This window comes from Callospermophilus lateralis, chromosome 6 (assembly GCF_048772815.1).
Source record: "Callospermophilus lateralis isolate mCalLat2 chromosome 6, mCalLat2.hap1, whole genome shotgun sequence".
Lineage (NCBI taxonomy): Eukaryota > Metazoa > Chordata > Mammalia > Rodentia > Sciuridae > Callospermophilus > Callospermophilus lateralis.
This window is the reverse complement of record NC_135310.1, coordinates 46,380,010-46,402,015: the sequence shown is the minus strand read 5'-3', so window position 1 is coordinate 46,402,015 and position 22,006 is coordinate 46,380,010. Positions and strand designations below refer to the sequence as shown.

The 22,006-nt window shown below is 37.3% G+C and overlaps 1 protein-coding gene across 2 annotated transcripts in view; it reads right to left on the bottom strand.

Annotated features, from left to right (window-relative positions):
• Mcm9 (minichromosome maintenance 9 homologous recombination repair factor) overlaps positions 1-12,588 on the bottom strand; it is a 78,886-nt gene extending 66,298 nt beyond the window's left edge. Inside the window, exons 1-4 of one of the 2 annotated variants that reach the window (XM_076858305.1) lie at positions 12,332-12,588; positions 9,301-9,619; positions 4,642-4,958; positions 3,462-3,543 (exon numbers count right to left, since the gene is read on the bottom strand). In XM_076858305.1, the coding sequence (XP_076714420.1) occupies positions 3,462-3,543; positions 4,642-4,958; positions 9,301-9,604 (703 nt within the window). In that variant the 5' untranslated portion in view covers positions 9,605-9,619; positions 12,332-12,588. The remainder of the gene's footprint in view (positions 1-3,461; positions 3,544-4,641; positions 4,959-9,300; positions 9,620-12,331) is intronic. The other variant, XM_076858306.1, reaches the window with a different exon arrangement.
• Between the last annotated feature and the right edge of the window lie 9,418 nt (positions 12,589-22,006).

Sequence of the window (22,006 nt, the reverse complement as noted above, 5' to 3'; positions counted from 1 at the left end):
CCCCAGCCCTATTTTGTATTTTATTTAGAGACAGGTCTCACTGAGTTGTTTAGCACCTTGCCATTGTGAAGCTGGCTTTGAACTTGCAATCTTCCTGTCTCAGTCTCCCCCAATTTTTTTTAAAGGTACTTGTATATGCAGAACTAAAACCTGAAATCAGTATTTTTATTTTTTATAGTATGTGATAAACAAAATTATCATTCTTCACAGGAAAAATAATTTAATGGATGATTTATTCATTGTTAGGTTGGGCGACATGTTCATCCTCTCAAGAGTTTCTAACAATTTAGTTCCAATTTAGAGGAGATGCTGCAGCCAGGTTATCAATTTGGTGTCAGAAAGAGACAATCTCGTGATGCCTAGCACCTAGTGTAGTTTCATACAAGTTTATTTTTACTTAACATATTTGTTAATATTTTACTCACTATCTCCTTTTAAAAAATTAATCAAAGGAATTATGAAATCAATGAATACCTTTTCTATTTCAAAGCAGGAAAGCACAAAGTGACAACCCAGCTCCTGCTTTCCTGGTGGTCCTTTCCTACTTGAAAAAAAAACACCTATTTTTGGTAGATAGAATATTAGATTGATGTATTTTCCTAAAAGGCCTGGGTAGTTCATATGCACATTCACCAAATGATAACATCTGTGCTTATTTCATACAATGCAATTTATCAGTTAACAATGAAATATGAATGCTTGGCATTCAGTATTTTGGTACTGCAGAAACAAATGCCAAAACCAAAAGAACAAAAACCCATAAACTTAATCCCCCCAAATTTCAATCACATTGAATACAGGATGTTGGACATCTCAAGACTACATCTTGGTATTTATATTTTGCACAACAAACACTGTCTCAGAACTAAGAGGCAACTCTTCATGCCCAAGCCTTTGTGCTATGTGTATGCTATCTGCTAATGCAAAATGCCTTTCACTCTCTAAATTTCAATATGTAATGTATAATCTGAAGAGCTTTTGATTTCCTGAAGAAAAGTAGTCCACAAATGCTGAAAGCCTGGAACCAACAGTGCCAATTTACAGAATAGAAAGTACATTTCTAGTTACAGGCAACTTCAGAGTGATAAACACTAAATAGGCATTTTACATGTTTCCAAGATTTTTCCTAAGCCACTGCTTGGATGGTCTTCAAAGCCAACTGAGAATAATAAATAATTGACTACACTGTGTGTCCCAATCTTTAATTTGTTTATTTAGTTATTCATTTTTAATTAATTTATTTGGTACTGGGGATTGAACCTAGAGATTCTCTACCATTGAGTGACATCCCCAGACCTTTTGTTTAAAAATGTTTTTATTTTGAGACAGGGTCTTGTGAAGTTGCTTATGGTCTTGCTAAATTGTTGAGGCTGGAATTGAATGTGTGATCCTTCTGCCTTAGCCTCCCTAGTTATTAGCCACATCCTAGCCTCCCCAAACCTTTTAGATAAAAAGAACTGAGGGAGTATGTCTCAAAATTAAAAAATAAAAGGGTCTGGGGATGTAGATCGGTGGTAAGCAAAAAAATACATACATAAAACCATAATCAAAGCAATCTTTATGAACATTTACTTGAAAGAATTCTATATTACCATCATTCTAATGGATTTCTACTGAGGAACTTAACTTTAGATATAACACCCACTAGCAACAATCTTTCAGTAAGCAGTTTTATATGGAAAATGTGGAGTACTGAAGAGTGTCCAAGAATGAGTGTCATCAAATTTGGATTAAATACCAGCTCTACTGCTCATTTGCTATGTGTGACCTTGGACAAATTACCTATTTTCCTGAGCCCGTTCTTGACCTACAAATTGAGAATAATTAGATTTACATCACAGGACTACAATGAGAATTAGGTCAGATTATGTATATAAATTAATGTAATATCAAAAATATAGTAAGTGCTCAATAAGTATTAGCTATTTTCATAAAAAACTTGCCTTACATTTATAGAGCAACTAATACCTCTGTAAACTCTTCAACATTTAAATATTTTCATTCATTCAAATACCTCTTGAATACAAGATTTGTATCATTAGAACAAATGTGAGATACATGTGGTAGTCCAAGGCAATGACCATTAATTTAAAACTTTTGTATTTTTTATAGTAAGTATAAGAACTATTATTTTTCAGGAAGCTAAAATTCTTTTAAACAATTCAATCTCTTTTTGTGCCTCTGTCTTCTGCAGCATCTGTACCATTGCAGCCATTTCTAGTCAGACCCATTTTCTTATCTGCTGCACTGACAGTTGTCAGCACATAACTTCCAACTTTACTACTCTGTATATTTCAAATTGGAGTTTGTAACCTAAGCTGTAAATTCCCAAAGGGCAAGGAGTATTTATATATTTACACATATATATGTATATATATTTCAACACCAAATTTTATCAAATTATTGCTAATTATTGATATAAAAAATTCTTATGCACTCTTTCCGACCTATCACCATAGTCAGTACCCTATCACATCCACACCTAGTTGCTTCATCAACACCTAAATTGCTCTACCTACTTCCAATTCTCTCCTATTGATTCCAGAGATCTGTGGCTACGGATAAATGAAAAAAAAATTGCTATTGACAGACTGCTTCCATCCATCCTTTATTATTAATGACATTCAAAAGAAAATAGCTTATGATTTATTTTCAATGCAAAAATAATTCCATTTAACTGAAACATTCTCTACTAAAGAATATTCTTTTCAAAATTAATGTGACTCCTTTCATAATGTCACCAATACATAGCAGAGAAGAACAATCACCTCCTTTTTTTGGCATTAAATAGATTTTCAGCAACATTTGACAGTCATATTCTTTGATTCATTTTATATAACTGTCCACTAAATCCACTAGATTCTTTGTGTGTGTGTGTGGCAGGGGTAAGAGGGAAAGAAAGATAGATATGTAAATAGATATGAAAGCCCCACACATGTTAAACAAGTGCTCTACCACTGACCTATATCCCCAGTCTGTTTGTAAGTTGCTATAGTTAAGTTATGACACAAAGAAAGGGACCTGGAACAGAAATAAATGGATCTGGATTCATACTCCTTTGCTGCCACTTAACATTCTAAGTGCCCTCGGGCAAGTAGTTCTTTGTCTATAAAACAAGTAGTGGGGCTAGATCTCTAAGCTCCAGTCCAGTTTTTCCTTTGAACATCTCCCACCTCCATGCCAGTCTGTACTCTCAAGGTGAACAATTAAGTTTCTACATTCCTTTGCAGTGATCTTGGGGAAAATAAAAAGTGACTTTTCCTAATCAATACTTAGGACTGCCTATAAAAGCTAAGAAACTTCATTCTTGCTGGGTATGGCGGTATATGCCTCTAGTCCCAGTTACTCAGGAAACTGAGGTGCTGAGGTGGGAGAATCACTTAAGTCCATGAGTTCAAGACCAGCCTGGTCAACATAATGAGACTCCATCTCAAAAAAAAAAAAAAAAAAAAAATTCATACCAGATTTGCAACTGTCTACTAAGTCATCTTCCAGGATAACCTTCATAGATCGTGGAATACTTCCAACAGATAGCCTTTGAACCTAGCAAGAAAAAGAAAACAGAAAACAGATACTAAGCCTGCTTAAATACATACTAAGTATCTAGACGTCAACAGTATTTGAAATTACTCTTTCCATTTCTCTGGTATTTTCGTACAATTTAATTATGATGGGGACTTAAGGAATTTTTCTTGAAAACTGTACCATCAGACACGAATTGGATGTCAACATACTTTATATACAGAGACATGAAAAATTGTGGCATATACGTGTAACAAGAATTGTACTGCATTCCGCTATCATGTATTTTAAAAAATAAAATCAATTAAATGAAAAAAATAATAGAAATCATGCACTAACTGATGCAAAAGATGGTGCACACCTGTAATCCCAGCAACTCAAGGCAAGAGGATTGCAGGTTAAAGGCCAGCCTCAGCAACTTAGGAAGACCCTAAGCAACTTAGCAAGGCCCTAAGCAACTTAGTGAGACCTTGTCTTAAAATACGAAATGAAAAGGGCTGTGATGTAGCTCAGGGGTGGAGCTCCCTGGGTTCAAGTCCCAGTACCAAAACAACAATAACAAAAAAGAGAGGTACAAAAGAAAGAAGTCTGAGTCCTTAACTGAAGAGACTATATACTAGCCTTGGATTGTCCATCTCCTGCTTATTTTAGATGAGACAACAAACCTCTGTGATTAGTGAAGGAAAATCATGCTCACTTTTGTTACAGAAAAAGGATACCTCCTTTGGCACAGCAATTAAAACTGAACTGAAATCCTGAATCCTGTTGTACCCATGTTTCACAACCAGTTAAAATCACTGAATTTCCCCCTGTCCCTAAATGAAGCATGGCTATTTAGAATTTTTAAATATTCATCTTAATAATAAACATACTTAACCTAATTATTAAGTTATTCCATATCTTTTTAGCAATATTCTATCTGGAAAGATGATTATTTCATGGCCTCTAAATCTAAAAACTATATTCTGATATATGTACAACAGTTTTAAGATTGATCTTCCATAAAATGATGACACAAGTCTGTGTACTCCTTTTGTATTACCTAATCCTAGCAATTTGACCACAATGGAAAACCACTTCTTCAAATTTGTTGTTTTTCTCATTTATTGGATCACTTACCTGTTCCTGAATTTTGATTTCCTGGTAATCTCTACACCGGGATGGAGATGCAGACAAATCTGAAAGGCAGGTGAATTTGGAGGAATCACAGCTCTCCAAGCTGGGACACGAGGATGGCCGGCAGAAGGTGTAGTACTGCTCAAAGTCAGCCTTGACCACAAATACATGTTTGCATTTGTTACACATGTAATCTCGTTCAAACTCCAGCACCTTCACCAGACTTGTTCGAATCACTGTCCCGGTGACAGATAAAAAGTGTCCCACATCCTTGGTTTTAGGGATGTGTTCCCTCACCAGCTCAGGACAGACAGGCAACCCTAGTAGAAAAACAACATCAATTTACACCTTCAGATTTGACTCCATGGAATATACTCTTCCTATTTCCTGGGAGAGAAATTACAATTTCAGGAAAGAAAATATTTGTATTTTACTTAAGAAAAAAAAATCATCAACTCAATTAAGAACATAGAAAAGACTTCAAGTAACAATTTTCAAAGGACTCTCAAAAGCATATATCAAGATGCTGTAATAACCAGGGTTAAAAATAGAATTGATCCTCATAAATTGGCTATCCCAGTAGGATCTAAATATGGGGTGTAATTGTAACCATATTTCACAAAGAAAATATTGCTACTTGCCACACATAAAATAAGCTGCAGATTCCTTCAGTAAGTCACAAAGCAGAGAGAGAGAGAGATGACAGCATGACCACCAAAGAGTTTCATAGAGCTACCTGATTGGGTTGTTTTTTTTTCAGTTAAGTTCAGTATTTATAAATACATAAATCTGATGGTGTTTTTAGGTCTTGACTTACCTAGAAGTTTATCCACAGCATCACTCTATTCTTTAAAAACCTGTGTTGTTCAACATAAAAAAGAAAACAAACAAAAAAACAGGGAACTAAAAAGATGCAAAATGCCAAAGAAAAGTCTAGTGCAGAAATGCCCTTTATATTTGGCTGCAATGCATCACTGAAGTGGAAAGATGCTGGTTGTCATGGTCAAGGCTACTTCCCAACAGGTTTATTAGGGTAGCATTTGTTATACTAGTTCATGCCCTGTGATCTGTTGTTTTCTCCTGAGAATTAAGTGGCTCAAAACCTGATCACTGTGCACACTAAAGATTAATCAATCAGGTTTGCCAAACTCATGAGAAATAACCATAGTAGGTATAATAATACTTTAAGATTCTACAGTGAGCATTTTGATGCATGCACTATAAAAGCCTAACAATAACAGTAATAATCAGAAGGTAGTCCAGGCTGGCCTACCCACACTTACATAAATGGCATAACTTAGCATAATCATCAACTGATGCAAAATGGCATAAACAATGTCTTTTATATCTGAAGGAAACTTCTACCCAGGAAGCATAAAAAGAAGGTATTCTTTGGTTCCATGGACAACTTCTCCTTACAGACGATGTTCCAGGTCCACATATGCTAGATCATGACAAGTCTACATGAAACCCACCCCGCCTTTTTTTCTTTTTTTTCTTTTTTTTCAATCAGCACAAGAAAATGTGTTGGAAACCTGCTTCACATTTGGAAAGAAGGCAAGTTGTAGGTATCAGGGAGGAGGCCCAGCCCTACCTAGGTCCATGCTCAGCATTCCCCTCTGTATCCTCTCTAGAGGGTAGCCAGAATAAGGGAATCCCTTACTGTTCTTCCTTAGCAAGGACACAATGTGTAATCAATTTTACTATTTCTTAAGAAAAACTATATAAACAATTCCAACCAATTTTCTAAGAAAATTAACTTTTATAAGTATCTTCTACACTTTTATAGTACAGGGCAATATGTCATCATTAATATTCTTGAATTAGAAATCTTAAAAGTACAGTTTACATCCTACTGAATCCTGCAAGTGATACATGTTAGGCTAAGGTGTTTTTTTTTTTTTTTTTTTAATTAGTCTAAAACATGTCAGATTAAATGGCTTGTTTATATAGGAAAGTATACTTTTTTATTTAAAAAGGGTTACAGAGGTGAGTACATTTCTGGGTCTTCAGGTTCTTTTCTTTCATCTCACATGAAAATGTTTAAGATTTTATATTAAAAAGACAAAGGCAACAAAATTTTAAGCAAAACTGGCCATATATAGTCAAATCTTTAGAAGTATTGAAAAAGGCTGAGATAGCATTTTAATAGGTCAATTTATCATTAATAAATTTATTTTGACACAGAGAATTTTATTCCGATATATATTACTATGTATGCTTTTCAATTATCCCAGTTGAATCACTTGGAGCTCAGCTACCATTAGTGCTGAACCCAAGAACCTTTAGCATTCTCTGACCCATTCTCTGATAAAAGAACAAAAAAATTTTTTGAAATAGAGATATGTCCACATCAATTATTTTAGGGCCATGGTTCTCAGAGTATAGTCACCAGACCAGCAGCACCAGCATTATTGAGAGCTACTGAAAATGCAAATTCTCAGGCCTCACATCTGCTATCCTCAATTAGAAACTCAGGGGAGAGGGGGGCAGCAGCGACAGCAATCAGTGTTTTAACAAGCCTTCCAGATAATTTGGATGCTAATATTTGAAAACTACTGCTTTAAATAATTCATGAATATTATTCTTTGTTATCTGCTTTTCATGTAAACCACTGAGAATACCAAATAAACTTTAGGCTAATAAAAATCCCAGAGGACAAAGTAAGAAATATAGGTAAAAGAAAAAAAATATATATAGGTAAAAGAATAAAATTCAATGCATAACCTGGTAAAACAAAGCTGGAAACTATCTTATTTCCTAAGGAGATTTACTCTTAAAGGCATCCTGAGTTTTAACAATTAAATGCCTAATCTGGAGTCTAATATAGAGGTGCAACATACTGAAAATCAGACTATTTCAGGCTCTGATCATTTACACATGTTGTTCATTCTTCTGGGACACCTTCATCCTTCACTGGCCTTATCTTCTCTTCTTGAAACCTCCAGCGATTCTCCTAGAACTAATTCTCTGTTCTATGAGCTAATATATACCTTAAACATTTCTTGAGTGAGGCATGCATTGTATAACAAATGCTGTCATTAAGGTCTTTTACAATTCTGTTTAATATATACATATGCATGTATCCATAGGCATGTGATAAATATTTAATTATATAAGATATCTCCCCCAGTCTTAAGCACCTTTTTGAGAAAGGAAAGAGCGTAGTAAATTTATATAAATGTCCTATTTATGGAATGAATGATACTAAGGTAATAACACAATATTTTCTCAGATAAGAATTGAAAAAAAATAGGCTAAATTCATCTGAAACTGATAGGGTCACTTAAACAGAATTTCATTATTTAAACTTAACATAAGAGAAGTATAGAGCCACTGTCTAACTACTATTTCAACAATTTTCAATTGTTAAAGCCCCCTTTTAACAATCCTTTTGCAAACTTATTAAAAAGGAATATTTCTTCTTGACCCTCCAAGAGATTATCTAAGTGCCCTGATGCATAATGATTAATAATCTTCATAATTTTAACCTGGAAAAGGTAAATGCAGGTACTACTTTTCATTTAAATCAAATTTCTGCTGATTTGGGGGAATCTTAATTTGCCTCCAAGGAGGTCTACTCTAACCTTTTTGGAATCGTATTAAGCATTCCTGTTGATTATAAATCCCCACCCTCCTCAAATGTACTATAAGGTAAACATTTATTTTTAAACAAAAGGGTATGTGTATTTTCCAACTTAATTACAGGCCGCTTTAAGTATTCTGGAGTCGGCTTTTAATTTCACCAAATCCTTCTTTTTCATAAGTAGATTGAGGTTGTACCTGCCTTTATTAGTTTATATAATGAGGACAAACTTTAAAGAAAACCAAAAGGCTAGGTGGTTAACAGGGACTCTAGAGGTAGTTTGTTCAATGAGATACAGTAATTTGCTCACTCTCCCAGCCCAGCACATAGCTCTAACCAGACATCTTCAAAATTCATTTTTCTCCTTTCATCATTCCACACATCTTCCCAGAAATGATTCCCATGGAATGAAGTAATGAAAAATTATTACACTGTAGTGATACTTTCCTAAAATTCTTAAGAGTGACTCTTCAACTCTATCCACTTTGTTAAAACTCATTTTTAAACGAAGATAAGGATCAAGGAGCCAGGAATACAAGGACATGACTTTGCCACCAAAAGTTACTGATTACTCCACTGTAGTTACTTAAAAATTAAGATGCTTAATCTGTCATTCCTTCAACAAAAATGTATTAGGTTCCTGACAGGTAGACAGTACAATGCTAATCTTAATATATAAAAATAATTAATTTCCTAAAATAGTTTTGGAGCTCACTGGGCAGGATCTACCACTTTTCTAATCCTTACATTACCAACTCTTCTATTATGAGTAGTCACAAAACTCATAAAAACAGTAGTCATAAAACTGCTTGGGATTACAATTTTACATACATAGAGAATTAAACATATTATTGTCTCCACATCTTTTTTCCCCTCTATTGGATGTCTGCTACCCCATGTCCAGAAATGATAATCATTATTCTAGTTTGAAAGAAGTAACCAATAGCTACCCAACAGTTATGTATTTTACATAAAAATACAAATTAGTTTTTAGTGCTCTGAATCCCACAGGTATTCTATTTTCCTAAAATCTTCAGAGAAAATTACATTGCAGTAACATTCTTAAAGTGATTTACCTGATATCCTGGCATGTAGATTCTGCTTCATGGAAGCACCCTCAGGCTGAGAAAGGGACTGGAGAATTGTCAAGGCTGACCTTCTGAGTGCATTATCAAAAACAGTTAGCACTTCATTGGGGAATGCATTGAAATATTCTCCAATTTCCATGTTGGTCTCGAAAAGGTTCATAGCATTAACTACAACTGGGTAATGAGCATCTTCATCTCTCTCCTTCAAGATCAGAATAATGTCATTTTTATGGTATTCTGAAGCATATGACTCGAACACTTGACCCACCAGCATAACTTGATCATTATTCATCTTAAATCTAGATTACTAAAGAAAATGAAAAATTGTATTATCTCTTTGATATTCAAGATTTTCACACAATCAAAATGATTTTTTGGTTGTAAATCATCCTGGTTTTAGGTCATGCTATAATCACAAAAATAATATCTGAATTCAAACCTTAACTAGATCTAGATTATCTGTTATAGTTACTTGTGCAATAACATGTACATTAAATATGAGAAATAAAATTTAAGCCAAAAAATTAAATGGTACTGATTATGGAAATTCAAAATGATAAAAGTATTTCCCATATCTTTTCCCAAATCTTTCTCTTCACTAACCCTACATTGATATTATAATTTATGTAATATATGTAAAAGGTAAACACTTTTCTTTGACCACATTACATACATACATAGTTGCTCTCAAGTATAATGTCTTAAACACCAGTCTTTTGTTCAAAGTCTCTGCCAGTGGAGTTCTTTGCAAGTGTCCTGGTTCTAGGCTTTTTTTTTTTCAATATTTTTTTATAGTAGATGGACACAATAGCTTTATTTTTTTTTTATGTGGTACTGAGGATTGAACCCAGTGCCTCACACGTGCTAGGTAGCACCCTACCAACTGAGCTACAGTCCCAGCCCTGGTTCTAGATTTTATTCAAAGAAAAGCATACCATTTTTTTCTTTCTTTCTTTAATTACACACACACACACACACACACACACACACACATACACACTTTCATATATATTCCACTACATAAATGGAGCCAGTTTTAACTTGAATAATCAATTATTTTCTTTAGAAATGTTTATTTAGAGGTGAGTTTGTTTCCTAATCTAGGAAAACTTCAGACTTCAGCAAAAACAGCTATAAAGAAAACAAGCACACACCTGTAATCCCAGCTACTGGGGAGGCTAAGGTAGGTGGAAGTTCAAAGTGAGGCTGGGCAAGTTAGTGAAACCCTGTCTCAAAATACAATTAAAAAAAGGGCTGGGGATGTAGAGCAGCAGTAGAGCACATACCTAGCATGCATGAAGTCCTGGGTTCAACCCCCCAGTACCACATACACACAAAGAGCACAAAAGAACTAGACAAACTGAGGAAAGAAACAATAAGTTTTTGAATAATAAATAAGATTGGAAATAAACATAATATATACCAAACTTCACCTATCTCATTCCACTGGCAAACATCATCACCATCATCTTCTTCTTCTTTCTAAATACACACTTGCAGATTAAAAAAGGGCCTACCCCCATTCTATTTTCATGAATACAGTCAGACCACAAATTATATATGCATAAAACCAATTCGATGTCCATTTCCTAATATATACCTTGCAAAAGACACTATTCTGGCAAATGAAAAATATAGGGAAAAAAAAGGCTCTATGTCCTCAGAGAACCAGAAGAGAGATCAAATGAAAACTGCCCCACCAGTGGTAAAAATGCAATACAAATAGGACCACAAAAGAGAAAGGAATTAAATTTAAATGGGGCAACAAGCCCACTTGTGGGAATGTAGCTGCACTGGGGCAGTTACAAGTGAACTGTCCAAATATTTGTCTAAATTTATACATGGTTTGGAAACAGAGCAAATATCTTAGAAGAGGTGTACTTTAATCCAATTCACTTAATTCATCCAACATTTATTGTACGAGGCTGTATAAATATGAGGATTAAAAAACAGTTACAAAGTTTACAGTTTAGCATCCTGAATACGTGTTACATATGCTATATATGATAGCCAATGTGACATTAAGAGATGAACAAATTTACATCGAAGAGAATAAGTGAATGAAAATTATGAACACCACATTGATACGTGATTTTGTTTTAGTTAGGTAATAAAAAGTCAGCTGAATATAAAACAGAAAAGCCCTTGACAAGAACTAATCACACAGCGCTTCTACAAAGATGTGGTCTTTGCTAAAAAACAAACAAAACTACTGGGATCCCAAGGGTAGCTGCAAGAGAATCTTAAGATTCTCTTAGATGCATATTCAATTTAGAGCCACAAATTCAGCAATTTGAAAAACAGCACCATAAAGAGAAGAGGGCAGCTGCAGAATTCAAAGTTCAAATTAAAGTTGGATTAAATTTGCCTAGTTAGACCATTAATTTATATCCTTTTATGGACCAAATTTCTGACAACAGCATACTCTTTTCAATATCTGTGCAATACTGACTACTCAAATATTTTATATGCAGTTCGTTCACTCTATTAACACGCCCACCTAGATACAGGATTAAGGCACAACTCTGGAGTTCCCTTCTCCTTTTTTTCTTATTGCATATTTGGAGACAAAAGCATTTTGCTTTATTTAGTTCCCTTGACCAAAGTGAAGGGCCATAAAGGAAAATGCAGAAGCATGGGGATCCTGGTCGCCCCGCCTCTCGCCGGCTGGAACCACCCCCGGAGTCTAGGACCCGCCCCGCTCCCCGCGGGAGCGCGCCCTCGCAGCTCCGCCTCCAGGCCCGCTCGGTGGCGCGGCAGACGTGGAGCCGACCCGCTCCCAAAGGAACGCTTTACAAACTAAATTCCTAATCCACAGGGTCTCGGCACTCAGCCCCTGCCCTACGACACCTCCGCTGGTCTGACCCGTTCCGAGCTCTGCTCCCGGGCAGCTCCCTCGACGGACCGGTAGCGGAGCTAAACAGTTTCTTAACTAGAAAGACGTGAGCGAGACTTGAGACTAACTACTGGAAAATAAATAAATAAACCACCGTGAAACGAGGCAGCGGCTGTCACTTACCGGCTGACACGCAGTGTCAGAAGTCGCCGGGGACGCGCTCCTCCCAAAGGCGCGGGAGCTCCGGCCCAGCGGCGGGGTAGTCCTCGCAGCCCCCGGGGCACGAGGAACCCAGTGGGGGCGGGGCGTGCGCGTGGCCGCTCGGAGCGCCTCGGGCCGCGGGGGCGCGCAGACTCCGCCGTGTTAGCTTCGCGCGGCTGCTCGGCCAGGCCTGCGCTCCTGAAGATCGCCCAGCCGCGCACAGCCTCAACTTTGCAGCCCCGGCAGCTCTTCCGGGTGGAGACGCAGGCGGGCGCGCGCCCCGAGTCGCGGTGGGCCGCGAGCGGTGGGGCGGAGCGGGGCGGAGCCGCGCGGGTTGAGGAGAGGCCAGGAGGGTCGTGGGCGGGGTGAAAGGCGGAGCGCCGCTGGGATCTAGCGGCTTGCTCAAGGCCGGACTAGGGAAGGGGGCGCTGTGGGGCCGCTCAGGAGAACCGAGGATTCCAAGGAATCTCACTAACCCTCGGTCGCAGATCTTCTTCCGTTTTCTGTAAAAGTTTAAAAATTCTAGATTTTTTTTTTTCTGGGGATTGAACCTAGGGGCAATTGGCCACTGAGTTACATCCCAACTCTTTTTTTTTTTTTTGAGCCAGTGTCACTAAATTGTTTAGGTTGGTCATGAATTTGTGATCTTCCTGCCCCCCTCCTCAGTTGCTGAGTTCACAGGCGTGCACTACCGCACTTGGTACATTTTAGGTTTTGTATTTAGATTAAGGATCCAATTAGAGCTAATATTTTAGTAGATGTTGCAAGAGTAGTTCTTTTTTTTAATATTTTTTTTATTGGTTGTTCAAAACATTACAAAGCTCATGGCATATCATCTTCCATACATTTGATTCAAATGGGTTATCAGCTCCCAGCAAGAGTAGTTCTTAGGTCACCGTTTTGTGTCTGGCTCTGCATTGGCATTTGTTGAAAGATTTCTCCTTTTCCCACAGGGATGTGGGGAAAAAAGGGAATTTCACACTGATGTAAAAAATCAGTTGTTAAAAATGAAGAGAAAGAAAGGAAGAGGAAGGAAGGAAGGAAGAATGAAGGTAAGTACAGGCAGAGAAAGGAAAGGGAGGGAGAGAGCAGGGGGAGGGGAGAGGAGGGGAGGAGAGGGGAAAAGAAAAGAAAGCCCGGTCTTGATTCTTGTACATTCAGAATGAGCCTTGAAAGCAGATAGTATTGCCCTTCAATTTTATTCTTCTTTTTCAAAGTTGTCTTGGCTCTGGTAGAACCCTAGTGTTTTTGTGTGAACTTTAACGAGCTTGTCATTTTAGATTAGAGCTACATTGAATCTGTGGAACCATGTGAGAATAATTTACATGGTAACATATTGAGTCATATGGCTTGAATGAAACAAGCCTTTCCATTTATTCACGTGTTATTTCTGCCCATAATATTTTTATCTTTTATCAGTTTAATCCCCTGAACTAGGTGCGGTGATGCATGCCTTAATCCCAGCATCTCTGGAGACTCAGGCAGGAGATTGCACGTTCAAGGCCAGGCTCAGCAATTTAGACTATAGCTTAGTGGTAAAGTGTCCCTGAGTTCAATCCTCAGTTCTGGAGGCGGAAATTATTCCTAAATCTAGGGGAGGAAAACTACACTTTTTTATGCTTTTCAAAATGGCATTTAAAATTTTCAATTTCTGTTGGTCTTTGCTAATACAGAGAAATGCAAATTTAAAAAAAAAAATTAGTGTAGATGGGCACAATACCTTTATTTGTTTATTTTTTTGTGGTTCTGGGGATTGAATCCAGTGCCTCATGCATGCTAGGCAAGCGCTCTACCACTGAGCCACAACCCTGGACCCTGCAACTGGTTTTTTGTAGTAGTTGTTATTGTTTAGCATTGATGTTGTATCTGCATTTTGTAAAAACCACCTATGAATTCTAGTGGGAAGTCTATTCCGTGGAGAAAATAATTGATTTTTTAGTATTAAGCCAACTTTGTTTTTTTGAAAATATTCCAACTCATTCATGATGTATTATTATTATTATTATTATTATTATTATTATTATGTGTGTGTGTGTGTGTGTGTGGCACTGGTGATTGAACCCAGGGCTTTGTGCATGCAAGGCAAGCACTGTAACAACTGAGCTATATCCTCAGCCCTGTATTATCTTTTTATATGTTATTTGCTAATGTTTTGTTTAGAACTTTTGCATGTTATGTTTGGGGTATTCATGTAATTTTTTGTTTTCTGGTGTTTCAGGTTTGTAATGTGTTTGTCTTTATTATCAGGTAATGCTAACTTCACAGAATGAGTCAAGAAGTTTTCCCTTCCTTTTGATTTTCTAGAAAAATTTAAAATTGAGGTTTCTTCCTTAATTGTTATAATTTACCTGCAAAGTAATATTAACTTGGCATTTCCATAGTGGGAAAATTTTAGCTACAAACTCAAATTCTTTGAAAGATAAGTGTCGTTCAAACTATCTATTCCTCTATTTTTGTTGTTGTTGTTGTTGTTCTTATTCCAAAATACTCCATTTTATTCTGGAAATATCCTCAGCATAAAAAAAATACACTAATTAAGCAATAATGATTTCACCTCAGACCACTTATTGAAATAAATAACCTCAAAGAGTGAAAGTGTTGAAGACAGTTGACCCCACTCTTTTCATTAATAGCCAGTAAATGACCCAAACCAAAATCATTATAGACAATCCACATCAATTTTCAAGAAATGTTTGGACTAAAGGGTGACATGGCATTTACAAAATTTTAAGCGACATACCAGGTCAGGAGCATGGTATCAAAATATGTTTGACAGAATCATAATTTTTCATGGAATTATAATGAATTCAGGATCATGGATAATTTTTATATTATTTTATGTGAAGATTTTAAATTTATTATTATTTTTAATTTGTCATAATATACATTCACACAGTAAAACAGTATAATTCGATCAATTTCATTCCCCAATCCATCCCCTTTCCCTCCCCTCCCTTCCCCTATTCCCCTTCATTCTACTTTTAAAGAAACACTTCTATGTTTTTGATGATTTTTTAAAATTTTAATATTTATTTTTCAGGTGTAGATGGATACAACACAATGTCTTTATTTCTGTGTGGTGCTGAGGGTTGAACCTGGGTCTCTCCATGCTAGGGGAGCACTCTACCACTGAGCCACAATCCCAGCCCTTTTTTTTTTTTTTTAATTTGTTCTAATTAGTTATACATGGTAGTGGAATGCATTTTGTCACATTGTACACAAATGGAGCATAACTTCTCATTCCTCTGGCTGCACATGGTGCTGAGTCACACCAGTAGTGTAATCATACATGTATATAGGTAATAATGACTGTCTCATTCTACCGTCTTTCCCATCCCCACCGCCCCACCCCTCCTCTCATTCCAGTCTACATAATCCAAAATTCCTTCATTCTCCCTCCCCCACCCACCAGCTATGGATCAGCATTGTTTATCAGAGAAAACATTTGGCCTTGGGTTGTTTGGATTTGGCTTATTTCACTTAGTATGGTATTCTCTAGTTCTATCCATTTACGTGAAAATGTCATAATTTCATTCTTCTTTATGGTGGAGTAATATTCCATTCTGTATATGTACCACATTTTCAAGCAGCAGGAAAAGATAATTCATTGAAATTCAATATCAGGCAGTCAGAGACTCTTAGATGTTGGGAGCCACTCAGGACAGTAGCTATATACACACCTTTTAAGTCCCGGGTACTGAACGGGTATTGCACCCATTGCAATGCAACTGGACTTTACCTCCACTCAGATGAAAGGTACAGCTCCAGGAGTGGGCATCACCTAATGGGGTTGAATTACACCCACCTGTTTGTTGTAACCCTACCCTTTGCCCTTTTTTTGGATAGAATGTTCCATGGATTAGCTCCCCCCATTTAATAAAACCCAGGTTTGAGGAGTGCTCCTCCTCCTTTCTTGCCTGCCTTGCCCTCCTTTGGGGAGTTGTGGCTGAGGAGCAGTCACTGAACCCAAAGAAAAAGGTATTTCTCTTTGTGTGATTATTTCATGTCAGTTCTAATTCACTTGGAGTAACCCTGATTGATTTAGTCGTGTGAAGCCGCACTTAGAGACCCATAAATTCAGTATATTGAAAAAAGAATAAGAAAGAATGTATTGAAGCCAGTGGCAGCAGTGATAGCAGGACCAGTTAACTGCAGAAGTGAGGGATAATAACACACAGAAATAATGGACCAATTGGGCATGGAGCAACTGTCAGACAGAAAAGCAGGCTGAGCTTAGCTGAACCAGAGGTTGTACAATGAGCTGGTATTTGAAAAGTGTTGTTTCTCAACTGGTAAATGGAGAGCTGAGGCCAGAGCCATCAAGAGGCCACTCTGCAGTTTGTTCCTGTGGGAGCCTGTGAAGTCATAGCAAATATTGCCATGCTGTACAGGCAAGCACCTACTGTGTGGCTTAGGGTGTACCTAGCAGAGCACAGAGGTACAGGCACAGAGAGGATTGTACCCAACAGGATTCAAGTCAGAGGTATGCTGGTGAGTGCAACTTGCTTTCCCTTTGAGTCTGATGGCTCACATAACCAGTTGAAGAGGGTGAGGAAACTGAACAGGTGGGCATGCTTTCACTCTGGAATTCTGTAGACTGAATCTGGAAGGCCACATTTGTGGGTAATAGAGTGTATAAATCTGTGGAGTGTTGGCTGCCCTTCCCTTCTAGTAGAATTCTCAGGAGATCCCTTGAGATGCAGATGGGCCTCTACCTGGCCCAACAGGTGTGTTCATCTAATCTCTCCAGAGCAGGTACCACCCAACAAAGTTCCAAAGACTTGATTAAAGCCAAACTTCAGCTGCCAGAAGTTCCCATGTAGAACTCTATAGCAGTCCTACCCCGGGAGCACTTTGATTTAGTCTGTCCAGACAGAACTCCAAATGATAGTACTTCCCATTCTGTTCTCCCTTATAATTAGTGAGAAGGGAAATTGAGAACTATTTCAGCCAGCTGTGACTCCAGGTCACTCTAGATGGCAAGTTGGTGAGCAACACAAACAGAGCCAAAGTTTAACAACTTCCAGTCTTTGCTGGAGGTTCATAGCCCAAGGGGTACATAGCCCCAGAAGAAATGGAAAGAAGGGTAGTCTGGCATAGTGACTGAACACCCATTTTTGTTGACAGTTTTCATAACCTGAGCACAGAAAATTCATTTTTCATTAAGAACCCCACCACTACCACCAAACACCCAGGGTTCATGCTGTGCTGATTGGTTTTGTGGATGTACATATGCATATTTGTTTCTTTTTTCTTCTTTATATTTATTATTTTTCTTTGTTTTCTGAGGGTTAGGGGTTTTATTTTTCTTGTTTGTATCTTATATAAAGGGCATTTGTGCTTTCATGTCATGTTAGGAGGGGGAGAAGTTTTAGGAGTAGGGCTAAAGATAGGTTCAGGGAATGAACATGTATAAGCATATATTTAAATAAAAAATGAAACTATCTGTGCAATTATGTAGAAAAACCTTTATAAATGTGTATGTGCTCACAAAGAAGGGTTTTCAGTCTATCTCTGTTCTGATGTTTTGATTTAAAACTGGGCCATAGACTCATAGCTGAAAATATGTTAATATATATGATATTATAGGTGAGTGTATAAATGTATTCGGCAAAATATCAATGAATATTCATAAAAATATAAATGACTATATGTGTAAGGGCATTTGGTTTTTCTTTAGTGATAGGTAAGAAAATATTTTAGGTAAGGATGGTCTAGGGTTAGGGTTAGGAAGTGAACATGAATAACTATATATTTGAATTAAAAAATGGAAACTTACCTGTGAATATATAAGAAAACCTATTAAATGTACATGTTCTCAGAAATGGAGATTTTTTTCAATCCATCTCCATGCTGACATTTTTGTTTAAAATTGGGTTATGAATTTATAAGTTAAAATATATTATAAGTGAGCATATAATATATATGGCAAAATATCTGTGACTATTCATATAAATGTAAATGATCTTATGTGTAAGGGCATTTGCATTTGATTTAGTGATAAGTGTGGGAGTACATTCATGGATAGGGCTAGGCTTACAATTTGGAAACAAACATTTATAGCTATGTATATGAATAAAAAATGAAATAATACATAAAATTATGTCAGAAAACATACAAATTTATATGTTTTCATATATAGATAGTTTTTGGCTACCTCTGTGTTGACATTCTGGCTTAAAAGTGGGGCATGCGTTCATAGGTGATATTAATATATATGATATTGTTACTATAAATGAACAAGGCAAAATGTTTATGGATATTCATATAAATGTGAATGATTATATGCATAAGGGCACTGTCATTTTTATGTAGGGTTAGTGGCAGGATAGGTTTAGGGCTAGGGCTAGAGTTAGGTTTAATGAACAAACATGTCACTATAAAGAAAAAAACGAAAATATACATGAAATTATGTAGAAAAACCTATATGAACATCTATCTTTTCAGTTGTTTTATGATTTTCCCGCAGTGTGTGATGATTTGTTAAGAGATGCTATGATGTATGTGAAGTCCCTGCCTTCCCCAGAGAATGTATAAAACTTCTGCAAACCCTGGGCTCGGGGCCTCTCAGCGTCACCTGTTGCTGTGTGCACGCGGAGGACCGAGCTAGCTTGCAATAAACACTTCTTTGCTGCTTACATCGATCTTGGTCTCTAGTGGTCTTTTGGGGGTCCTGAATTCGAGCATAACACTTTCATCTACCTGTTGCCCACTGGCCAACGTCCACCCATCCATCACCTGCCTTCAGCCTTCAGACCACCCACAGATCACCCGCAGATCGCCAGCAGATCACCCACTTCCCACTGCCCACTACCTGCTGCTGCCTGGCAGTCCATCATCACAATACCGGCAGATTTGGTTACACATGGCAGCTTCCATCTTGGGACACCCAAGAAGCTGCCATCACCACTGTTGCTATCTTGGGCGTGGCTGCCTCAGTTTGGGAACACCATCCAAGGGCTGGATATATATTGTCAGGGTATCTGCAGGTCTGGTTTCACCTGAGGTCTTGCTGGGTGTGCTAGTGGCCGTCATTTGGTGGCCTCTTTGCAGGGTCACTCCCTTGTGTGAGCACATCCCTGGTGGTCTCACTGCAAGTTAAAAAGGCATTGAGATCTTGGGACTACAGCAAGGCAGAGCCTGGGAAGCTAAAGCCCAGGTTCCTCAGATAGCAGTTGGGTCTCTGTGAGTCAGTCTGGGTCTGGCAACCTGTGGAATGCCAGAGACTAGGAGCAGTTCCTCAGGGCTCAGAGCATAGGTTGGAGAAACTAGAGAAAACTGGCTCTCTCCAGCTCAGTGAGTCCTGAACTATGCAGGGGACAAAAGAGGCCAGCTACAACAAGAGGGAAGACCAGAAGAAGGCATGAGAGTGTCTTGCTAATGGCTCGCCCACCCAACTGGTCCTATGCCCACCTATTGGAGCTAACATCAAACTTAAGATAACCCCACCTATCAGTGGAGAAGGGAAGCAGAGAAAAATTTTGAAAGCCAACAGAAGCAATTGTTCAATTTTCAATTTAGACTTTCAAAATCACATACAAAAACATATTTAAAAAATAGTGCACCATGATCAAGTAGGGTTCATCCCAGGGATGCAAATTTGGTTCAACATATGGAAATCAATAAATGTAATACATCACATCAATAGACTTAAAGACAAGAATAATATGATTATCTCAATAGATGCTGAAAAGCATTTGATAAAACATAGCACCTCTTCATATTCAAAACATTAGAAAAACTAGGGAAAGAGCAACATACCTCAACATTGTAAAATCTATCTGTGCTAAGTCCTAGGCCAATGTTAGGGTCTGTAAACAAGTCAAGATGGCGCCTGGCATTTTGCCAGAGGGAGTGGTTTGTGAAGTAACGCCAGCAAGCCATTAAGTGTGGAGATTCCTTATTGGTTGACTGCTGTATCTAGTTTCTGTTAATTAAGATAAGCTGTGTGTAATGTATATATACCCCTCCGGTCCTACAATAAACGGCTCCCATTCCTGCTGTATCAATGTACACAAGTTGCTCGTCACCCCGCCGGTTATTTTGCTGCAGCCAGACTGGGGCAGGCCAACATAATTCTAAATGGAGAAAAATTGAAAGTATTCCTTCTAAAAACTGGAACAAGACAGGGATGCCCTCTTTCACCACATCTATTCAACATAGTCCTTGAAAGACTAGCTAGAGCAGACAGAAATTAAAAGAATGAAGGAAATTAAAAAAATACAAATAGGAAAAGAAGAACTCAAACTATCACTATTTGCTGATGACATGATTTTATATTTACAAGATTCAAATTCCACCAGAAAACTTCTAGAACTAATAAATGAATTTATCAAAGTAGCAGGATATAAAAATCAATGTCCATAAATCAAATGCATTTCTATACATAAGTGATGAATTCACTGCAACAGAAATTAGGAAAACTATCCCATTCACAATAGCCTCAAAATAAATAAATAAATAAATAAAATACTTGGGAATCAATCTAACAAAAGAGGTGGAAGATACTTACAATGAAAACTACAGAACACTAAAGAAAAAAATTGAAGAAGATCGTAGGAGATGGAAAGATCTCCTATGCTCTTGGATAGGCAGAATTAATATTGTCAAAATGGCCATATTACCAAAAGCTCCATATAGATTTAATACAATTCCTATTTAAATGCCAATGACATTTTTCATAGAATTAGAAAAAGCAATTATGAAATTCATTGGGAAAAATAAGAGACGAAGAATAGCCAAAGCAATCCTTAGCATGAAAAGTGAAGCAGGAGGCATCACAATACAAGACCTTAAATCATACTACACAGTAACAAAAATGGCATGGTATTGACATGAAAACAGACATGCAGACCAATAGAACAGAATAGAAGACACAGAGACAAACCCACATAAATACAGTAATCTCATAATAGACAAAGGTGCCATAAACATACACTTGAGAAAATATAGCCTCTTAAACAAATGGTGCTGGGAAAACTGGAAATTCATATGTAACAAAATGAAATTAAACCCTTATCTCTCACCCTGCACAAAACTCAACTCAAAGTGGATCAAAGACCTAGGCATTAGATCAGAGACCTGTGCCTAATAGAAGAAAATGTAGGCCCAAAAGTTCACCACATTGGCTTAGAAACTGACTTCCTGAACAAGACTCCTAAAGTGCAAGAAGTAAAATCAAGAATCAATAAATGGAATGGACTCAAAGTAAAATATTTCTTCTCAGAAAATGAAACAATGAAATCAGTAATGTGAGGAGAGCCTACAGACAGAGCATTAATCTCCAGGATATAAAGAACTCACAACACTTAACACCAAATAAAACAAATAACCCAATCAATAAATGAGCTAAGGAACTGAACAGATACTTCACAGAAGAAGAAATACAATTGATCAATAAACATGAAAAAATGTTAATCATCTCTAGCAATTAGAGAAATGCAGATCAAAACTACTCTTTAAGATTTCATCTCATTCCAGTCAGATGGCAATTATCAAGAATACAAGCAATATACATGTTGGTGAGGATGTAGGGAAAAAGGTATACTCATACATTGATGGTGGGACTGTAAATTGGTGCAACCACTATGGAAAGCAGTATGGAGATACCTCAGAAACTATGAATGGCACCACCATTTGACGCAACCATCCCACTCA